Source organism: Pecten maximus, chromosome 14 (assembly GCF_902652985.1).
Source record: "Pecten maximus chromosome 14, xPecMax1.1, whole genome shotgun sequence".
Classification (NCBI taxonomy): Eukaryota; Metazoa; Mollusca; class Bivalvia; order Pectinida; family Pectinidae; genus Pecten; species Pecten maximus.
Window position 1 is genome coordinate 2,294,302 of NC_047028.1, and position 22,186 is coordinate 2,316,487.

At 38.3% G+C, this 22,186-nt stretch overlaps 1 protein-coding gene across 1 annotated transcript; it reads left to right on the forward strand.

Annotated features, from left to right (window-relative positions):
* Nucleotides 1-558: 558 nt before the first annotated feature.
* Nucleotides 559-2,962, forward strand: LOC117342818. Its single transcript, XM_033905077.1, has 2 exons — nucleotides 559-662; nucleotides 1,399-2,962. Exons 1-2 carry the CDS (start codon nucleotides 627-629, stop codon nucleotides 2,299-2,301), a joined length of 939 nt encoding a protein of 312 aa, XP_033760968.1. The 5' UTR covers nucleotides 559-626; the 3' UTR covers nucleotides 2,302-2,962.
* The last annotated feature ends 19,224 nt before the right edge of the window (nucleotides 2,963-22,186 follow it).

Genomic DNA, 22,186 nt, shown 5'->3' on the forward strand with positions numbered 1-22,186 from the left:
GGAAGAAATTTAAACATTTTACTTACATGTATTAGATCGAGGCACACATGTAGTGTTCACAAATATAATTGATATCGAGTAAATCCTATTAATGATCCGTTTTACACCTGTGGACATCCTTGCGAAAATGCTTTTTAATTTTTCTTTGATTGCAAATTGTATGAATTGGAAAGATTATATATGTTTCAAAGTTTAAATGCCTTAGGTTTGGTTTGGATTTAGAATTCCTATTGTTTGGTAATTCAGATCTTTCTGTATACATGTACCTAAACTTTCTTGTGTTCCGACATGAGCAAAACTACATCAAATCCAGCAATAGATTTCTATATGTATTCTTGTACTCTTTCTTGCGAACTTGTGTCTTTGTCAGATACTATATATATTTATGTCTATCTCAATGTTTTCATGTAATGTATTTGTATGATGGTAGAGGGCGTCTATAAGTTGAAAAAAAAACTTGTATGACTTTAATGAGACAGAATTTGATGTGTCTGCCTTTGCTACCTTGAGTTTTGTAGGTATCTATAGCATTGACGTTATATTTATAACTTGGCTACGCTCATTTTTTTTATTCTAGTCAACAGCTGAAGACGTCTAGTTTTGAATCATTGTTATAAATACTGCAAATGAACAACACAACGACATCCCCGAACGTCGACCATGTAAGTGTTTGTCTCCACCCACTACCTATTACCTTTTCCTGCTTATTCTATAATACTGTGTAGTCCGCCATACACGGGGGTTATACTGCTGTTTACTCAGGGATCACGATTGCGCTCTAAAAGTTACAAGAACAGTATGTAACCTATGCTCCGTCACTTCCAATTGTAAATCCGTCGGTCATTCAAAGAAAATACTATACCATATACACATAGTTACATTTTATGACGTCAGGTACATTGTGGCTTTGGAGTTCGAAACAGGCATCACGCAGACAACTCCTCAATTCGATGAAACACGACTAATTTATCTAAAATCAAGGAATGTTCTATTCATTAGATTTGTGGTCTCGTTTACCGATGTCAGATTAAATCTGCGGCTCTCTTCTTTTGCGATATTATTATTCCGCTGAATAACATAATTTAATAAATACTTTACGTGCAATGCTTGAGCGATTTGATGTTAATGCTTCAGGATCAAGAAATTATATTTTTTTACTATCAGCACTGTGTCCTGATTGGTTAAAAGCGTGTGTGAAAATATGAAAATTGTTATTCTTATCGGAGTGAAAATATTACTCATAAAACCTTATTTTTCACTCCAAAAAATATAACTAGACCTGAAGTGGCTCCCTTTTCTGAGTAAATTAGTTCACTAAAACCAGTCATTAACTGAGAAACTCGATAAGCTTTTCCTATTAATTAACAATGCTGATAATGCTTTTCTTTTTACTTGTAGGTTTACTTTGAAAATAGAACGCGCGTTGATGAGGACCTGGTTTTAGCAATGAAACCCTACCTACTTCTGATACTGTTAATTCAGGGACTGTTGTCTACAGTCGGGAACCTTATCATCTGGCTGATGACTATTACGATGCCAACACTGAGGAAGAAGACATGTGTTTATTTCATCCTTTGTCTGAGTTTCAGCGATCTTTTATTCGGATCTTCAACAATTGATCATTATTTCCAGAGCAAACTGGACTTCATTCCAACATGGAGATGTTTCTTAGCGGCGGTTGTGTCCTTGTCTGCATTCTTGATATCACTGACACAAACATTTCTAATTTGTCTGGAACGTACGCTTCACATTATGCACTTCCCTCATTCGACATCTTTACTAACGGATAAAAACCGTACGACCACAGTGTTGGTGACGTGGGTGGTCTGTGTAGGATATGTCTGTGTGTTGGTGGCTATTGCGTCACGAGAATGTACCATCGAGGATAGCACCATTGAGGATATTCTTAGCAATTGTACCTATGTTAAAAACGGAGTGTTTTTCTTTTTGGCTCCCATGTATACTGGTGTTATATGCCTGTATATTTACCTTCTATATAAAATTAAGAAGCTACAGAAATCGGTGCGTGATCTCAAGTTTAACCCAGAAAACCCCAATGAAGCCGCAATCCAGAATTCAAGTCTGAAGCTTTTCAGGAACATTTTCAAGACGTTGTCCGTTTTTGTTATGATGTATGTTGTTTCGTTTACGCCATTTCTAATCATTCTTACTCAGAACTTTTTTTTCGGGAACTATGACAGAAACATGTTTGCTATTGTAGCGATTTTGATGGGTTTGAATAGCTTATGTTCACCATTACTCTACATTTGGAGGTTCGAAGAGGTGCGTCGCTTTATTTAAATGTTGATTCATTATATTGTCCACAAGCGTACGGTCAACCGAACAAAAAAACATAAACTAATTTTTAAAATCACAATTGTTGCAGCTCAAAACGTAACAAATTGAAGAACAAAACATTGCTTATGTTTGTTATTCAGACTACAATGTGTATATCGTGACACAATGTACCGGATAGTATTGCTATCGTCATCGTGTCGTTCTGTTTGACGATAAAAACATTAATACTATGACAAACTTAAGAAGATGCGATTACAGAGGAGAACTATTAAAATTGCATTGTTTTGATTACAAAGGGGAGCTGTTGAAATTGCTTTGTTTTGATTACAAAGGGGAGCTCTTAAAAATTGCTTTGTTTTGCTTCGGTGATCAAAGCTTGTTACATATTTATTTGTATACAATTGTTACATATATATAATGTAAGAAAGTCATTTATATAATGTATAATTTAACAAAATGGTGAACAGGCTGTATAATGTTAGAAAATTGATACATTTTGTGTAATGTAAGAAAATAGTTACATGCTTTATAATGTAATAGAATCGTTTACATCCCGTATAATGTAATTAAATTGTGCACATCCTGTCTAAAAATATGTTACATGCTGTATAATGTAATACAATTGTTACATGCTGTATAATGTAACAAAATTGTTACATGCTGTATAATGTAATACAATTGTTACATGCTGTATAATGTAACAAAATTGTTACATGCTGTATAATGTAATACAATTGTTACATGCTGTATACTGTAATACAATTGTTACTTAATGTATAATGTAATACAATTGTTACTTAATGTATAATGTAATACAATTGTTACTTAATGTATACTGTAATACAATTGTTACATAATGTATAATATAGTTTCATTGCTTTCTGCCTCTGCTGTATCTGATCTACTGTATCTGCTGTATCTGCTGTATCAGTCCCTGAAGGTACTGCACGTTTTTATTTATTCCGTTCTCATTATATGACATTTCTGATCGGAATTTTAATAAAAAATATATTATAAATCAATTATAAACTATAGATATATCGTTACAGTTTGTTCATTAGACATCCTAACATGTTTTATAAAAATTCTCAACAAGAACATAAGATATCTTACATAATATATAAGATGTATCATACATTTTTACCCGTAACGCGATCATAAATGTCTCGTGTTTGTACAATAGCACGTGTACAATCTAGGTCCTGTCAGATACCGAGCTGAAATATGGAGATCTTGAAGTCATACTAGGCACTATTGCATTCCCAAAGGGGAATCGTAAGAAGTATGCAACTAATTTGCAGAGAGGAAAGATAAATATTGGTCTGTTAGGGATCATAAAAATAGAAGGGTAGGTGTGACAAAGCTGTGGGAAAACAACTTGCTTATACTTTGTACGTACCCGAACACGCAAGTCCTCGTATCCCAAAGAAGTCAACAACATGCAGGGGAAGAAGGCCAAATACGAGGGCGGATTGATATGTTGTGAGCCTCATATTGAAGGATTTGGATTTTGCCGGACATATTGTATCATTTTTCAATATATTCCCCTTTGGTATCTATACACTTTTGCCAGCGGTGTTAAAGGGACTCAATGCTACTTTTATAGAACTCCTTTTCTTGGCTGTTTAGAAAATCATCCACTTCATGAATGACATCATCATCGGACTGAAAGTGGATGCCTGCAATAGCTGTTTTCAGTTTTGGAAATAGAGGAAATCTGATAGTGCGAGATCAGACTTGTGAACAGGAGCATTGTCCTGATGGAATAACACACATTTAGTGAGCTTTCTGCCGAGCGTAAGTTCAATATTTCCCCGTAACTGCTTCAGAAGTGAGGCATAGTATGTGTCATTGTTTGTCAGTCCATTTTAAAGATAATCTATAAGCAGAATACCATCTGCATCCCGGAAAACCGAGGCCATAACCTTCCCAGCTGATGGAACAGTTTTTTTACTCTGTGTCCCATGGCAAGGAAAAACTTACTCCACTCCTTTTTTATATATAATACAGAAATACAGTAAATGCTGCGAGCTTTGTTTGCTTTATATACAGATAACAATGACACAGAATCATAGCAAAAATAGTTGGGCTCACCTCTGTGGGTGGCCTTCGGGGGAGAGCCAGGGTGCGTCCATTGTTTCGATTGTTATTTGTCCCCAGGGGTAAAATGATGGACCCACTTTCATCCATAGTGACAAATCTCTGAAGAAAGTTGGCCGGATCTTCCTCAAAAAGGTTCAGATTTTGTCCCCAGGGGTAAAATGATGGACCCACTTTCATCCATAGTGACAAATCTCTGAAGAAAGTTGGCCGGATCTTCCTCAAAAAGGTTCAGATTAGCACGCGATAATGTGCGCATGGCGTACTTCTGATCAACTGTCAGCATTCTTAGTACCCATCGGGCCGAAAGTTTTCTCATTGCAAGGTCCCTGGTCAGAATGGAATGTTGTCTTTCATGAGAAATGCCAACTCTACTGGCTATATATCTTTGTGTGACTCGTCTGTCAGTCATACCAATGTCATAAACTTTATTGACCATTTCTGGGGTTGCAACATTGACAGGCCTTCCAGGACGGGGGTCATCCTCAAGGCTCTATCGGCTGCGTTTCAATCCTACCACCCACCTTTTCACTGTAGCATATAAGGGACATCTCTTTCCCTAGTGTTGCTATCATATCATTATAGATATCCTTAGGTGTCAAACCTTTTTTATTCAAATATAGGATCACTGTTCTTTCACCGATTTTGTCTATTTTGCAAAAGCCGATTGTTTTGTTTACTTTAGAGTGCTACCTCGTCGATATAAACCAATCAAATGAGACCAGTCTTTGGGTACACAGGCCCTATATAGTCAGAGAATAGTAGGACTTAAAAAGAACATCCTTGAGTACCTTCTTCAATACGAGACTCACAGCATATCAATCATCCCTCGTATACCATGGAGAAATCTGGTCTGGACCCAGAACCCAGTGTGAGTATTTTCGACTCAAATAGAATTGAAGGTCTTTTGAAGATCAACACAGCGATAATCGGAATGGAAGAACAGAACACAGTCATGTTTCAGGGACATAACTCAGAAAACGGTATTTGTGTTGATAGACGGTGAGCATTACTGGATTCTTCAAAAGCGGTTATTACATGATCTTTTCTTTGACGCAGTACCTCACAGAGATCGTCATAGTTGCGAAAACGCTTATACAGTGTACACGGCTCAAAACTGAAAAACCGAGAGAGTATGCGTATGTACGGACTGCATGCTCGAATGCCTGATGTTATTGTACGCTCGCCGCAAAAACCACGGAAGGTGCGGACTCGTCACGTGCAGTATCTGTTTGTAGGCTACCCGTGTACCTCGAACACTTGTGTCGTTTTCAAGTCTTCGGGGGATTTTTGCGAGTTGTTCATCAGCTTCAGATACATCTGATACAATATCGTCGCTCGCAACTTCACGGCGTTCAACAATTACTGCGTGCTGGAACATTAGGCAAAGCCGGGGATAGCGCCCAGGGCTCCCATTTCTCTGAGAATTGAACAGATTTACACGAAGGTGAAAAAGGTCCCCCTATTAGATTCCTATATATACAATCTTTCTTATCCATGATATTGGTCACCATAGACAAGATATTCAGAATGATCGAGATAACGTAAGGGTGTTCCCCTCCACTCATCAACACCCGGAAAAACAGACTTCGTGAGACTCTATCCGGGCGCTCGTACTACAGTTTCAAAAAAAAATGTCCGTGAAGGGAAACGGAATTTTGAACAATGGAATCGCACTAGAGACCGAGGAAATCTTCAGTCTCTCAACAGTTAGGTTTGGTTTGGTTTTATTTAGGGACGGCCTAAGGATATGCAATGGTGTGTTGAGTGCGTATGTGTTTTGGGAGGCTGACGTATGTTCGTGTTAAGTCTCCTTGTGATAGGCCGGAACTTTTGCCGATTTATAGTGCTACCTCACTGAAGCAACTGCCGAAGACACCCAGCAGGACACCCCACCCGGTCACATTATACTGACAACGGGCGAACCAGTCGTCTCACTCCTAATATGCTGAGCGCTAAGTAGGAGTAGCACCTATCATTTTAAAGACTCTGGTATGTCTCGGCCAGGGGACAGAACCCTAAAGCCTTCCTCACAGCGGCGAAAGCTTAACTTAAGGCTAAAAGTGAGGCATTGTCAATGGAGACATTAGGAAGAAGAAAGTTGTTAAGAAAGAAGACAAAAGATAAGATCCAAAATTTTGTCGCCTCGTACGATCAAGCAATATTTTTGGGGGGGGGGGGGGGCAGCAGGTACGATTTCCACACGTCCTACCTGCACGGTAATCTTTTGACGGAACTGTTGAAATATTGAAAGGAGCGTTATCGATATACCGAAGAAAAGTTGTCTAGCGTGCCGTGAGTTCCTACTGCATTGTTCAGGGGGCGGATCCGTTCGCCAACATGACGGCCGCGGGGATGATCACGGTCGTCTTAACATTTTTTTAATTATCTCGTGGACACGGACGACATACAGCTGAGAGATAGTTAGGATGTTTGACACCAGAAAAAACGGGCAATGGCACGTTGACAATGACCAGGCCAAGGAAGAAGACATACGATTTTTTTTTCTTTTCTTTTTCTTTACACACATCTGACAAAGGAATCCAAATCGAGGCACACACGTGTAGCACGCACTTAATGGCAAGGGCGAGAAAAAAAAGAAGATACTTAGTGGACGCATCGAGCAAATTGAGATCGGGGCGGTGTCCGAATACAACTACCAGTACCACTGCTGCGAAGTGTGTTTTCTATAAGATACCTCCGTCGGAACAGTCTTCGAGCTCTATTCCCTTCACGACAACAAAGTATTAAACATACTTTCAGGGTTGCGGTTACACGGAATTGTCTGTTAATTGTTAACTTACAGCTGATCTTCTGCTGCCTATTTTCCTGGCATCTTCTGTTAATGCCTGGTTGCTTTGCCCCTCGGTGCTCGATTGCCGGTATCCTTCGTCTTCAGGTGGTTGCCAACTATCTTCGGATGTTTCGACCCTGAACCACGACATCCTCCAGTTGGTGGGTCAGTAGTGGTGGCCAAACCTCTACTCGACGGATCCCGGCTTCCAGCATTTGTCATTCCGACGGTGCCATATCCAGCATGAGGATCTTTCTGCTGCTTCACCCAGTTTTCGCATGGCTGTTGACTTTGCCTTCCCCAACATTCCTAGATGTTGTAAGAGCCTGGTCACTGAACGAGATGGAAATCCTCTGCAGCCAACTTCGACCGGAAACAGCCAAACACTCCATCCCTTGTCTCTGCAATCTGCCATTAGATCTGCATACTTGAGGCTCTTCCGCTCATTCTCCTCCTCACAGTTCTCCTCCCACGGTACTGTTAATTCCACTACAATGAGGGTCTTGGACGTTGTTGACTTGAGGAACATGTCCGGCCGGAGCGTTGTGTTGACGATGCACGGGAATACCAACCTTCCGTCAAGGTCTACCTGCAGCTCCCAGTCCTGTCCTCTGTCCAGCCGTGATGTTCTAGCTGCTTTTCTTTCCCTCGACTGTCTCACCTTGCTTTACAAACACTCTTTCCTATTCCTGTTGTTGCCCTTGGGCGCTTTTTCCTTCTTTCTTCCTCCACCACTCCTGCCAATTCACGCAAGACCTTGTCATGACGCCATCTGTAACGCCCCTGTGTGAGTGCTACCTGACATCCTGACAGTATGTGAGACATTGTCCCTCGCTTTCAGCACAGCTGGCAACTAGGGTCCTCTGTCATTCTCCACTGGTGAAGATTTGATGGGGACGGCAATGTGTCGTAAACTGACCGCAGCAGAAAGGCTATCCTGTATTGGTCCTTCCTCCACAGCTCCGACCATGACAGTCTCCGCTCGGGTAGTTCCCACTTCAGCCACATCCCTTGTTTGCCCAGCTCCACTGCCTTCGCTCTCCGTTGGTCTTCCTCTACCCGTCTAACTTCAGTCTGTACCATTCCTCGTCTCTCCGTTGCTGTTGCATTCTTCCACTGCTGAAAGTGCACCATTCCTAACCCTTGCCTTCCCTTGCAGATGTTTCCCATCACGTCACGTAGTTCCAGCATACTCTCGGCTTGGTCCACTGATGTTGATGCTGAACACTTCCTTCCTGTTCTTGTCTGGATGCCTGCTCCACTGACTCTGGAATCTGACGAATCCCTCAACGTCATAACCAGCCGGCATTTTGCCACCTTAAACTCCTCCACTATAGATGAAATCGGGAGTTGGAGTTTTGATGATCTACCGTACAGTCCAACAGAAGTGAAGCCTGGTGGGACTCCCATCCATCTCCTCAAGTAACTGCTCACTGATCTCTCCAATCCCTCGACACTCGTGACGGGAACCTCGTAAATCAGCAACAGCCACATCAGTCTTGGCACGACCCCCTGTTGGTATATCCAGGCCCCGTGAAACAGAAGGATGACAACCCACGAGGGGGTTCGTCTTTACCTTGGATCTGACGGAGATACTCGACGACAGCAGGGGTTCGTTCTCCAAGGGGAAGAACGAGTATCTTTAAGTTACAACACACATGTACAGTGAAAGGCGACGAACAGATCCGCGGTGTTGACGTTACCAGTTTGTATCCATATCAAACTTATATAACGAATACCCTATGGTCACCCAAAAATAATAACCTCCCAATTCGGAACCTTGGACGAATACTAGACTCGCACTTGTGAAAGGGTTCTGTCACTTGTCTTTATGACTCTGTGCCACTGATGACACTGGCTTATTCAAGTCGTCCAAAAACTATTCCACAGATTTGAATGGGTTTTTTAATACTCAGAGAAGATACCGGATCATGTACACGAAATGTAGATCAAAATTGTGGACACTCCTCATAACATTGTGAACGGAAAGGTAAAAATAATCATACTTTTTATTTTTTAAATAAATGTACAAATAAAACACATTTTAGAAAAGTAATCTTGTATGAAATCGTGTGACAGTTGGTATAAAAATCAGGTATAAGGGATAATCAAATGAATTAACAATGAAAAATGGAATATTTAGGAAAAGGGGTCTCTTTGTGGCAAGCCTTCACATTTAGTATAAAAAAGGATAACAGGCCTACTTTGCCTCTTCAAAACCAAACTAGAGAAAAATGTTTGTTTTTAGGCAACTTTGAAAGAAATTACTGTGAATGCTTTCAAATGGATTTTCAACATAAGCTTGAATCCCACCTTGGTATTCCATGTAAGTTTAATACAGCGGTTTGCTGTGTCTGTTAGATTCGGACTGGTGTATGATCGGACGTATGACAGGACACAAAATAAAGAGTTCAAATCGGTTTGTAATGATTTCTTATATTCTTTCTTCAAATAGTTTTAAATCACAATATCAACAGTTTAACAAATTAACAGCATAACTAAGTCCACATGTATTGGTATTCCAATAAATACAATGTATATAGTTCGCGATCCAACTTTGTAAATTAAGCAAGTCCAATGATGGAGTTCTGATCACACTTGGTAACCGTAGTGTACATGTTGTCCATTTGCTGGTTGGGAGTCCAACTGCCTGGGTCTCTGGCGTAAACATATAAAATGGAACTGACCACTGTCCATATTGACACGTATGCGAGTATATGATTAAGATGAATGACACAAAGAGGCGTTATCACATGTAAATAAAGCTGGACCTGTGAGTGAACTTTTCCTGACGTAACAAGAGGTGATGTCATCGCCTCGGCAAGGTATTTAGATAACAAAACATTAACAAGTGGAGAGTTCGAGTGTCATTCCTAATTGGTGTTTACCACAAAGAATTAAACACAAGCTTGAGGACAAGATTAATTATTTTCCATACAATATAGTGAAACATATATTGGTACATGTAAACACATATTAACTAGAAAATAGGAACAAAGAAAAAATATCGTAGAATTCTCTATAATATAGGGACGGGGCTATTCCGTAGTATATAATGTCAAATATAAATGTTGGCAACAATGTATGGGCGTTACAATTGTTAGTGATGTACGTCTCTGTGTTGTATGATATAACACTATTCTCACTAACGCCCGCTAACAAGGTACCAGTCATTGTAATACCGTCTATATACATGTATATAGGTTCCTGGTATTGATAATTATTATGACAATCTGGCATCTCAGTACTGTTGTCACACAGTGTAGTGATTTTAAAACAAATATGATACTCGATGTGGCTCCACGAACGTACGAAGGTAAGATTTAATTTACTATATCAAGGCTAATATCAAGGTTCTTCTGATAGGTTAGTGGTTACGTATTAATTCCTCTGGTAGGTTAGTGGTTACCTATTAGTTCCTCTGATAGGTTAAGTGGTTACCTATTAGTTCCTCTGATAGGTTAGAGGTTACCTATTAGTTCCTCTGATAGGTTAGAGGTTACCTATTAGTTCCTCTGATAGGTTAGCGGTTACCTATTAGTTCATCTGGTAGGTTAGTGGTTACCTATTAGTTCCTCTGATAGGTTAGTGGTTACCTATTAGTTCCTCTGATAGGTTAGTGGTTACGTATTCGTTCCTCTGATAGGTTAGTGGTAACGTATTAGTTCCTCTGATAGGTTAGTGGTTACCTATTAGTTCCTCTGATAGGTTAGTGGTTACCTATTAGGTCCTCTGATAGTTAAGTGGTTACCTATTAGTTCATCTGATAGGTTAGAGGTTACCTATTAGTTCCTCTGATAGGTTAGTGGTTACGTATTAATTCCTCTGGTAGGTTAGTGGTTAAGTATTAATTCCTCTGGTAGGTTAGTGGTTACCTATTAGTTCCTCTGATAGGTTAGAGGTTACGTATTAGTTCCTCTGATAGGTTAGAGGTTACCTATTAGTTCCTCTGATAGGTTAGTGGTTACGTATTAATTCCTCTGATAGGTTAGTGGTTACCTATTAGTTCCTCTGATATGTTAGTGGTTACCTATTAGTTCATCTGATAGGTTAGAGGTTACCTATTAGTTCCTCTGATAGGTTAGTGGTTACCTATTAGTTCCTCTAATAGATTAAAGGTTACCTATTAGTTCAATTGTATGTATTTTCCAACATACCTATTATTTAATCCTATGCACTATTTAGCATGCGTCGGTTACAGTATATCAGCTCTTGATAACCTCAGCATTGTTCGAGTCTGATGTCAAACGTATTCAGCGATGATAAATTTGGGGATGGGAGGGGGATCATTATGAGGATCATTGTGGATGCTGACCGATCTTCTCTCTTCGGTCACGTCATCAAAATTGCGTTGATTTCCTTCTGCTCGTTGTCTTGCACACTTCCATAGAAAGCTTTGACAAAGGTTGTTTCCCACAACACTGAACATTGGACTTTGACCTGTGGGTTTATTTTATTGAACTTCAAAAATCATTCTCAAATAATCTGATCGTATAATTCATTATTATTTTATTTGAGGAAAATGATCGCTCTTCCAATATATGATCTTCTTAAATAGATCGAGTTTTACTGCAGAGTCAGTAATCTATCAATTGTACAACAATTGCCGTGATCACTCTAGTGACCCGGATGTGCGCAAGGGGCCGGGGGGGGGGGGGGGGGGGGGTCGGAGAACCTAGAGAAAACCCGTGTGATCGAGAAGCATTACGCAAGCTAACCGTAATGAGTGAACCCCAAACTGGTTTTTTTTCAATGGAATTAAACATGAGACGCCTTTGTGAAAGACGATTGAGTTGTCATTGCGCCACCCGACCTCTCATCATTAGTCGTCAGAATAGGAGATCTTTTCTGATCCATTTAGAAACCGTTTGTTAGACTATCGCTCGGTATAAGTATAATCAGTAAAAGGGACCAAGCAGGTACGACTAATATTATCTAGAAAGTAATATTCTTAACGTATCCAGGAAATGACGTCACAATTCGTACATAATAAAATACCAAAGAAACAGTTTTCCATTTTCTAAAGCAGTTTTGGAGAAGGATGGGGAAAACAACTACAATACAATATTGCTTCTTGTCAATATAATTACAATGTGTTGGAATTTCATAAGAATTTTATTAGCTAGTGTAGACGTGTACTGTTTCTATGACAACAGTATGTCAAGTATTTGTTTTTACATATTTGATATTCTTGATGTATTTTTTCTATCTACGCCATTTTTACCAGATAGTCTGTCTGATATGGTTTGGTCTGTAGTGTTTGAATGTAAACATAAGGATAGATTTATAGACTTCAGAAAACCTGCACTTCCATGGCTTGACAACAGTTTCCAGTACAACGATACTAGCGTATACCGTTTGACGGCGTGTTTTGTCACAACTGGTAACCATGAACACACAACCTTACATTGTAGCAAAAACAAATAGTGGGAAAACATCAACGTTTAATAATATACTCATATTAATGTCCATCTTTTGAAAACCTGAGTACGTAACCACAGTAATTATATATAGAGGTAATGTTAGTCCTGTAAGAAGGGAGATTAAATATTGATTTCTTTGTCTAAAACTCTGTTATCTGAGCTCCTGACCTGGGGACAGCGTTTAGGTACTAAACATTCTATATTAATAAACAATGTCTGGTCATTCCACGGTGACTGTAGTTATTTTGTGGAGGTGTGTTGTCATTCCATAGTGACGGGTGTTATTTGGTTGAGGTGTGTTGTCATTCCATAGTGACAGGTGTTATTTGGTTGTGGTGTGTTGTCATTCCATAGAGACGGGTGTTATTTGGTTGAGTTGTGTTGTTGTCATTCCATAGTGACGGGTGTTATTTGGTTGTGGTGTGCTGTCATTCCATAGTGACGGGTGTTATTTGGTTGTGGTGTGTTGTCATTCCATAGTGACGGGTGTTATTTGGTTGAGGTGTGTTGTCATTCCATAGTGACGGGTTATATTTGGTTGAGTTGTGTTGTCATTCCATAGTGACGGGTGTTATTTGGTTGAGGTGTGTTGTCATTCCATAGTGACGTTTTATATTGGGTTGAGGTGTGTAGTCATTCCATAGTGACAGTAGTTATTTTGTGGAGGTGTGTTGTCATTCCATAGTGACGGGTGTTATTTGGTTGAGGTGTGTTGTCATTCCATAGTGACGGGTGTTATTTGGTTGTGGTGTGTTGTCATTCCATAGTGACGGGTGTTATTTGGTTGAGGTGTGTTGTCATTCCATAGTGACGGGTGTTATTTGGTTGTGGTGTGTTGTCATTCCATAGTGACGGGTGTTATTTTGTGGAGGTGTGTTGTCATTCCATAGCGACGGGTGCTATTTGGTTGTGGTGTGTTATAGACATTAGCAAGTATAACAGACTATATCATGTCGTATAACAGACTATATCATGTCGTATAACAGACTATATCATGTCGTATAATAGACTATATCATGTCGTATAACAGACTATATCATGTCGTATAACAGACTATATCATGTCGTATAACAGACTATATCATGTCGTATAACAGACTATATCATGTCGTATAACAGACTATATCATGTCGTATAACACACTATATCATGTCGTATAACACACTGTATCATGTCGTATAACAGACTATATCATGTCGTATACCAGACTGTATAATGTCGTATAACAGACTATATCATGTCGTATAACAGACTATATCATGGCGTATAACACACTATATCATGTCGTATAACACACTATATCATGTCGTATAACACACTATATCATGTCGTATAACAGACTATATGATGTCGTATAACAGACTATATCATGTCGTATAACAGACTATATCATGTCGTATAACAGACTATATCATGTCGTATAACAGACTATATCATGTCGTATAACAGACTATATCATGTCGTATAACACACTATATCATGTCGTATAACACACTATATCATGTCGTATAACACACTATATCATGTCGTATAACAGACTATATCATGTCGTATAACAGACTATATCATGTCGTATAACAGATTATATCATGTCGTATAACACACTATATCATGTCGTATAACACACTATATCATGTCGTATAACACACTATATCATGTCGTATAACAGACTATAGCATGTCGTATAACAGATTATATCATGTCGTATAACAGACTATATCATGTCGTATAACACACTATATCATGTCGTATAACAGACTACAGCATGTCGTATAACAGACTGTATCATGTCGTATAACACACTATATCATGTCGTATAACAGACTATATCATGTCGTATAACAGACTATATCATGTCGTATAACACACTATATCATGTCGTATAACACACTATATCATGTCGTATAACAGACTATATCATGTCGTATAACAGATTATATCATGTCGTATAACAGACTATATCATGTCGTATAACAGACTATATCATGTTGTATTGGACTATATCATGTCGTATAACAGACTATATCATGTCGTATAACAGACTATATCATGTCGTATAACAGACTATAGCATGTCGTATAACATACGATATGATGGTACATACAATGGAAATAACAGGAGGTGGTAACCACTGAACTATCAGGGAATATTGATATTATCTTTAAGGGTGCCTCACTACAGATATGATGTAACTAGCTCCCATCGTCGCTTAATAAACACATCCGTGATAAAATGACGTCCTTGTTGTTCCGGATATAATTGTCCATTGTTGAATAGAAGAACACTGAAACTCAGTTCGGGCCGAATGTGACCCGCTTCTCTGACTTCCCTACATTACTCTGGTTTCTGTCTCCCTCGGAACCCGGACTAGTTTATAGCCGTTCGCTACATTATCTCAATACCAGAATACCATGTATTTAAATTTAATCTAATCTCTCAACAGCTGCTGATCGCTGACTCATAAACTGTTCGTTACAGTAATTGTAGATGATGCAAAACAACACAACGACTTCCCCGACCGTCGACCAGGTAAGTGATCATCCACTCACTACACTTTACACTTTCCTGTCAACATACTGGTTCAATAAAACAATGTCCTCCGTCATACACGGTGTCACTACTGATGTTTACACGGGGTCACTACTGTTGTTTACACGGGGTCACTACTGATGTTTACACGGGGTCACTACTGTTGTTTACACGGGGTCAATACTGTTGTTTACACGGGGTCACTACTGTTGTTTACACGGGGTCACTACGGTTGTATACACGGTGTCACTACTGTTGTTTACATGGGGTCACTACTGTTGTTTACACGGGGTCACTACTGTTGTTTACACGGTGTCACTACTGTTGTTTACACGGGGTCATTACTGTTGTTTACACGGGGTCACTACTGTTGTTTACACGGGGTCAATACTGTTGTTTACACGGGGTCACTACTGTTGTTTACACGGGGTCAACACTGTTGTTTACATGGGGGCACTACTGTTGTTTACACGGGGTCACTACTGTTGTTTACACGGGGTCAATACTGTTGTTTACACGGGGATCACTTGTGTTGTTTACACGGAGCCACTACTGTTGTTTACACAGGGTCATTACTGTTGTTTAAATTGGGTCACTACTGTTGTTTACAAGGGTCACTACTGTTGTTTACCTGGGGTCACTACTGTTGTTTACACGGGGTCACTGCTGTTGTTTACACGGGGTCACTACTGTTGTTTATATAGGGTAACTACTGTTGTTTACACGGGGACACTACTGTTGTTTATATGTGGTTACGGCTTTGAGGCGACACGATACGCACTAAAGTAAGGAATTGTTTCTTAAATGCAATAATTTAAGACCCTATTCGAGTTATGGACTCATCAAAAATTCCAAGTTTTTACAGAACACTTATAGAAGTGTGGGCAAAATTTCAAAAATCTAGCATCTCTGATTTTAGTAGAAATAAAATTTTAGAACAGCCTATATTTGGAAATCATTTCATTCAGTACAAAAGGAAGGCTATATTTTTCAATTCCTTTCTAAAGAGTAACATTTTTGCAATCAAAGATTTATGGGACGAGCGTAGAAAAAATTTTAAAGGCGATCTTGAAATTTTTAATATGTTAACAGATAAAAGAAACTGTATATCAGAATTGGCAAAATTCAAAATTGCTTTCCCCATAGAATGGTTAAATATATTGAAAAGAAATGATACTAGAGTGATAGAATGTGTATATCCTATAATAGACACTAATCTAGATATAATTGGAAAAGATGGGAAGCCAATAGCATGTAAAAACCTTAAACCAAAAATGATTACAAGTAAAATAAAAGCCGACGAAATTCCAAGATGTAAAGATAAATGGGAATTTGAATTTGAAAAACAATTCAATTGGGAGTTATTATGGCAAAATATCACAAATACTATTATTACGATGCAAATGAAAGAGTTTCAATGGAAATGTGTCCACAATGTACTTTACACTGAATCAAAAATTAGCATGTTTAGTCTTTCAAATGGCAAATGCCATTTCTGTAAAACACATATCGAAGATATTGTACACCTTTTTTATGAATGTAACACTGTACAAAATATTCTGAACATGTGTTCATCACAAATATTAAAACATATCCCAGAATTTAGAGAAGAAATGTTAACGGTAGAAATTGTAATTTTGGGATACGAAGAGAATAATAATCTGTCTATACTCCTTAATACTGCTTTAATTGCATACAAATGGACTATTTGGAAATGTCGAAACGATATAAAATACAATAGAAATATATTGACTGACGCTTCTATCTTTGAAAAGGTAAAAGCATTATTAGTAAGTAATTTAGAAATGTACATTAAATCGAAGAAAAAGAAAATAGTGACGATAAACTATGTTCAGAATGTTTTAAATACTTTATTATAGAAACAACAATTGAACTATAGAATGAATGAATGAATGAATGAATGAATGAATGAATGAATGAATGAATGCAAGTAATACAAAAATAAATGTATAAATTATCATTAAAAAATTAAAGTAATTAAAAAAAATAAGATAAAGAAAAAAGTGCTATGATGATAACCCTGGAGGCTCTTGGTGCTACGCACCTATAATAAATAACATTATGATAAATTACAAAATGCATGTGAACAATATATGTGAATGCAATTGAGTATGTAGCATGTGCTTTTGTGTATTTGTTTGTATGTGTATTGTACGTGTGGTTATTTTTGGAAGCGGGTTAATATGTAAAGTGCATATTGTGTGAATATGTTTTATATGCGTGCGCGTCCTCTGTGTGTGGCTGAGATTGTTGGTTCGGGTTAGTATGTAAAATGCATATTGTGTGAATATATTTTGTATGCGTGCACGTTCTCTGTGTGTGACTGAGATTGTTGATTGAGCAGGTGTGGACTGTATAGGTGAATGTGTTGTGCGTGTGCATGATACCGTGTGTGTGCGTAATCCTATGTGGGCGTATGTGAGTGCGTGTATAATTTGGCATAAGGTGCAGGATGATGCGCATAGTATATATTGGAGTATGGAGTGTGCAATAGTTAGAAATGAGAATGTAAGGGAAAAAATCCAGCAAAATTGAAATGATGAGCCCAACAGTCTGAGCACAAAAAAAAAGAAAAAGAAAAAAAGAAGACCCTAAGGAATTCCAAGGTACATGATGCACAAGTCTTCAACATCAATTGGCCAATCATGCAGTATGTCATGGTACACGTATCGAAATGTTAAAACGTTTAACTTCAGCAGGAAGTGATCACACTACAATCGTCAATTATAATTTAAAATATCAATACTAATAATACTTTACCTTTTCTAGGTATACTATAGAAATGGAACGCACGCTGATGAGGACCTGGTTTCAGCAATTAAACCCTACCTACTTCTGATACTGTTAATTCAGGGACTGTTGTCTACAGTCGGGAACCTTATCATCTGGCTGATGACTATTACGATGCCAACACTGAGGAAGAAGACGAGTGTTTATTTCATCCTTTGTCTGAGTTTCAGCGATATTTTATTCGGATCTTCAATAATTGATCATTATTTCCAGAGCACACTGGACTTCATTCCAACATGGAGATGTTTCTTAGCGACGATTGTGTCCATGTCTGCATTCTTGATATCATTGACACAAACATTTCTAATTTGTCTGGAACGTACGCTCCACATAATGCACTTCCCACATTCTGTATTAATGCTGAACGATAAAAACCGAACGGTCACGATAATGGCGACGTGGCTGACTTGTGTACTTTACATTTCCGTGTTGGTTGGTATTGCATTGCATGAATGTTCAATGGATGGTCGTAACGTCGAGGATTTCCTCAGCAATTGTACCTTCGTTAACAACGGAGTTTTTGTCATTTTTACTCCCATTTACATAAGTGTAATTTGCATGTATATTTTCCTGATATATAAAATAAAAAAGTTACAGAAATCGGTGAATGATCTCAGGTTTAACCCAGAAAACCCGAATGAAGCGACAATGCAGAATGCAAGTCTGAAGCTTTTTAGGAACATTTTCAAGACGTTGTCTGTTTTTGTTGTTATGTATATCTTTTCGTTAAGCCCTCTTCTTATCATTCTATCCCAGAACTTTATTTTTGGGAGCTTTGACAGAAATATGTTCGCTATCGTAGCAATTTTGATAAGTTTAAATAGTTTATTTTCTCCATTACTCTATATTTGGAGATTCAGTGAGGTGCGTCGTTTATTTGAATGTTGAGTTATTAGATTGTCAACAAAATCACAATCGTAATTACATCAACAAGTTTTGTACAATCCTTCTTATTTGACCTCTATTTGGTCAAAGTTAATTTCACTTTATTAGTCCCCTACCATTGAAACCGGGGGACAACAGGCTTCCTCTCCGCCGTACTCACTATGATATACTTGTGGGGTGAATTAACGATCCATTCCGTGCAAATATCTTCGGCGCCTGAAGGAGATGAAATTTAAAGTAATTTTGTGTTTTCCCATAATTCATCATTAAATCTCACCGCGTATGTGCTTTTTTAGCGACGGAATGAACGGATATTAAATGTGATGTCCATAGTTCATTAAAACTTGTGCGTTGCACCCCACAAGTTCACAGACAAAAAAGACTACATCACATACCAAGTCAATCTTGTCCGTCTGTCCGTCCACTCAGTTTTCCGCACTTTCGTAAAAGTTGGTATGAAACTTAAGTATGAGAAGCTTCAGATCAAGTTTGAGTTTTTGGGTTTTTTTGGTCAAGATGAAAGGTCACTGTTACTATTTTTAGCGGGGTTGTTAGGGGACATGTATTTCTTTAGCAATACCAGCATGCTTGTTAATACTGTTTCAAAGAGGCATCACTCAATCATTGAATTATTGCCGATTATTTATAATCGCAACTTTATTTTTGTTAATTAAGTAGATCCTATAAGAAGATAGTATAAGAATTCCGTATGTCGAGCCGGTACAACATTTCGATTGTTGATTGTCGTATGTCGTATGTCGAGCCGGTACAACATCCTGATTGTTGATTGTCGTATGTCGTTTGTTGGCCATCTTCATACAGCCAAATTAGCTAAATTATTATGATTTGTATAATACAAAACGTGTTTGTGTCCAGACAACCCGTTCACCCCTGAAGAGAACCGACCTAATGACCTTAGCTGTTAATAGGACGTTAAACAAACTAAACCAAACCAAACCTGTAATCAATGCTGATATGTGTATTAGGTATTTTATTATCTTTATGGCAAAATATTTTTCGCAATTAAGTTCAAATTTCAAACTTTGTCAAATAAAGAATGAAGTGTAGTAAGGAACGATAACTCGTTATCGTTCCTTACGGAACGTAATGATAGTATGAGCTAATTCGCCTATTTTGCCGGCTATTGTAGCGATTTGGGAGCGGAACAAATGGCACATACAATTTTGATGGTCTTTTGAACCATTGTAAAACTCGGCTCGATCTAGGTCTGGATGTATTTGGTATCCCTGTGGAAATTCGTATTTATGAGATATTTTGGGTCAAACATGCCAAAATCGTCACTTTGACCGGTAGCTTCTGTTTAACCGGTCCTTAAAAATCAGCGTTTCAATCCAAAAATCTGAAACTCCAAACATAACAAGAAGAGATAGTTCTGAAGAAAAGCGTATCTTTAGTTTTTCTATATCTTTCATAGAACGGCCACAATAGGGTTTTGAAAAAGGGTCGTATTTTATCGAGAGGTGGCGGATGTTACGTCACGAGTGTTACGTCACAAGAATGTGTGGAATGTAGTGTATTGAAGGTTCAGACCACTTTCTGGAGCTAACTGAAAAGCGACTCTATACATTTTGATAAAACTTTCCACACTTATAAGACTCGGTGTGATCTACATGTATGTCCAGGCATATCCCGTATATCTAGGAATAATCTAGTTATGGAGATATTTTGAGTACAAACACGCCAAAATCGACACTTTGACTGCTGGTTTCTGCACAACTCGGCCTAGAGAATTAACGCATAAAGCCATCTTATTGAAACTCCACACATCACAAGTGCATGTAATTCCGAAGAAAACAGTATCTTTAGTTTTTCTATATCTATCAGAGAACGGTCACAATAGGGTTTTAAACATAGGTACTATGTACCGCGAGGTCACACATTTCGGAGAGTCTATTACAGGTACGGACGTACGTCACGAGTGACGTTACTACGTCTGTTCTGCTTGTCTGATTGAACTTGTAGCGCTCGGTGAGCTGGTTGTATTTTGCTGTCACTGCCTATATTTCTTACAATTTTACAATATCAGAGAAAATACAAACGACACAATTCTCGGTACATTTTTTTTTTTTTTTTTTTTTACATATTTTTCACAAATATCTCCATCCCAAAGACAGGATTAATCTTGTTTTGACATATATGGTACATTAAGTTCATCATGTCCGTGATGCAACAGTTTCCGCTAAGGGCACACGGGTATGTATAATCGAAAGACAGTAAGCCAGACATTTACACTGCACTGGGGAAGAATTCCCGCCTTTTTACACCCAGAATCCTACGTCATTCTATTTTCAGTAACAGTGTGTATTTGTGATTTTCTAAATCTCAACACACTATTCATCCTCGTATGGTATATAAAGTACCCGTTTCATGTGTTATTTACTCGGGAAAACAGCTACAAACCAGGGAAACATATTCTCCACAGGGACTTGAATCAGGTGAAACACCGGCTGATTGGCCGAGCGAGTTGCACCAGTCGTTAACACACTTTTGGATGTAGATTTGACCTCTAACCCTCACCCAGATGTAAATAATCTACACTTTGGTTATAGATGAATATTGACAGCTATCTGCATAAAATATATCGAAGTTAATTGTGATCTCTGTCCCAATATCATGTTCAGACCAGAAGTGATGTTTAAGGTTGTGTGTACACTTGTGGAAGTTATTGTCATTATGAACAACACATTAGGAGCCTTGATTTTGACATCATATGATATGCATGACATTTTTTTTTTATCTTTGATGGTATATGTCACTATTTATCGATTAGAATACCGCGAGTACATCTGTTACTAAGATGAACTTAGGTTTGTTTGTTTGCTTGTTTTATCATACTTTATTAAATCCCCCACTTAAAAAAAACTTGACACAGGTGCTCTTCAAGATCATGGGGTGTGCAACTGCATGACGTTTTATTTTCCGATCGGTCTACCAAGATGGCCGCCACAGACTTACTTGCCACTGACTGGTGAAAATTTAGATATTGTTTGATTTCGATTACAATTGGTATTTGATATATAGGGGTATTAGGGGACTGCAAATTCCATTGCATGGGTATCATTGCCATATCAAGGCTTCTGATTGGTCGAAGTTTAGATATTGGATTTGGATGCAAAATGGTAAATAGGGGAATTCGAATTCAACCACATGGGATTCATTGCCATAGGAACCACATGGAGGAATTCAGTTGGTAAAATTTTAGATGCAAATTCAACCTCACGGGTTCTCTTGCCATAGAACCACGCTGAGGCTACTTATTGGTCGAAATATTGACATTGAATGATTTTAATGTAAACCATGACTCGTGCATGGAACCTCTGAACTCA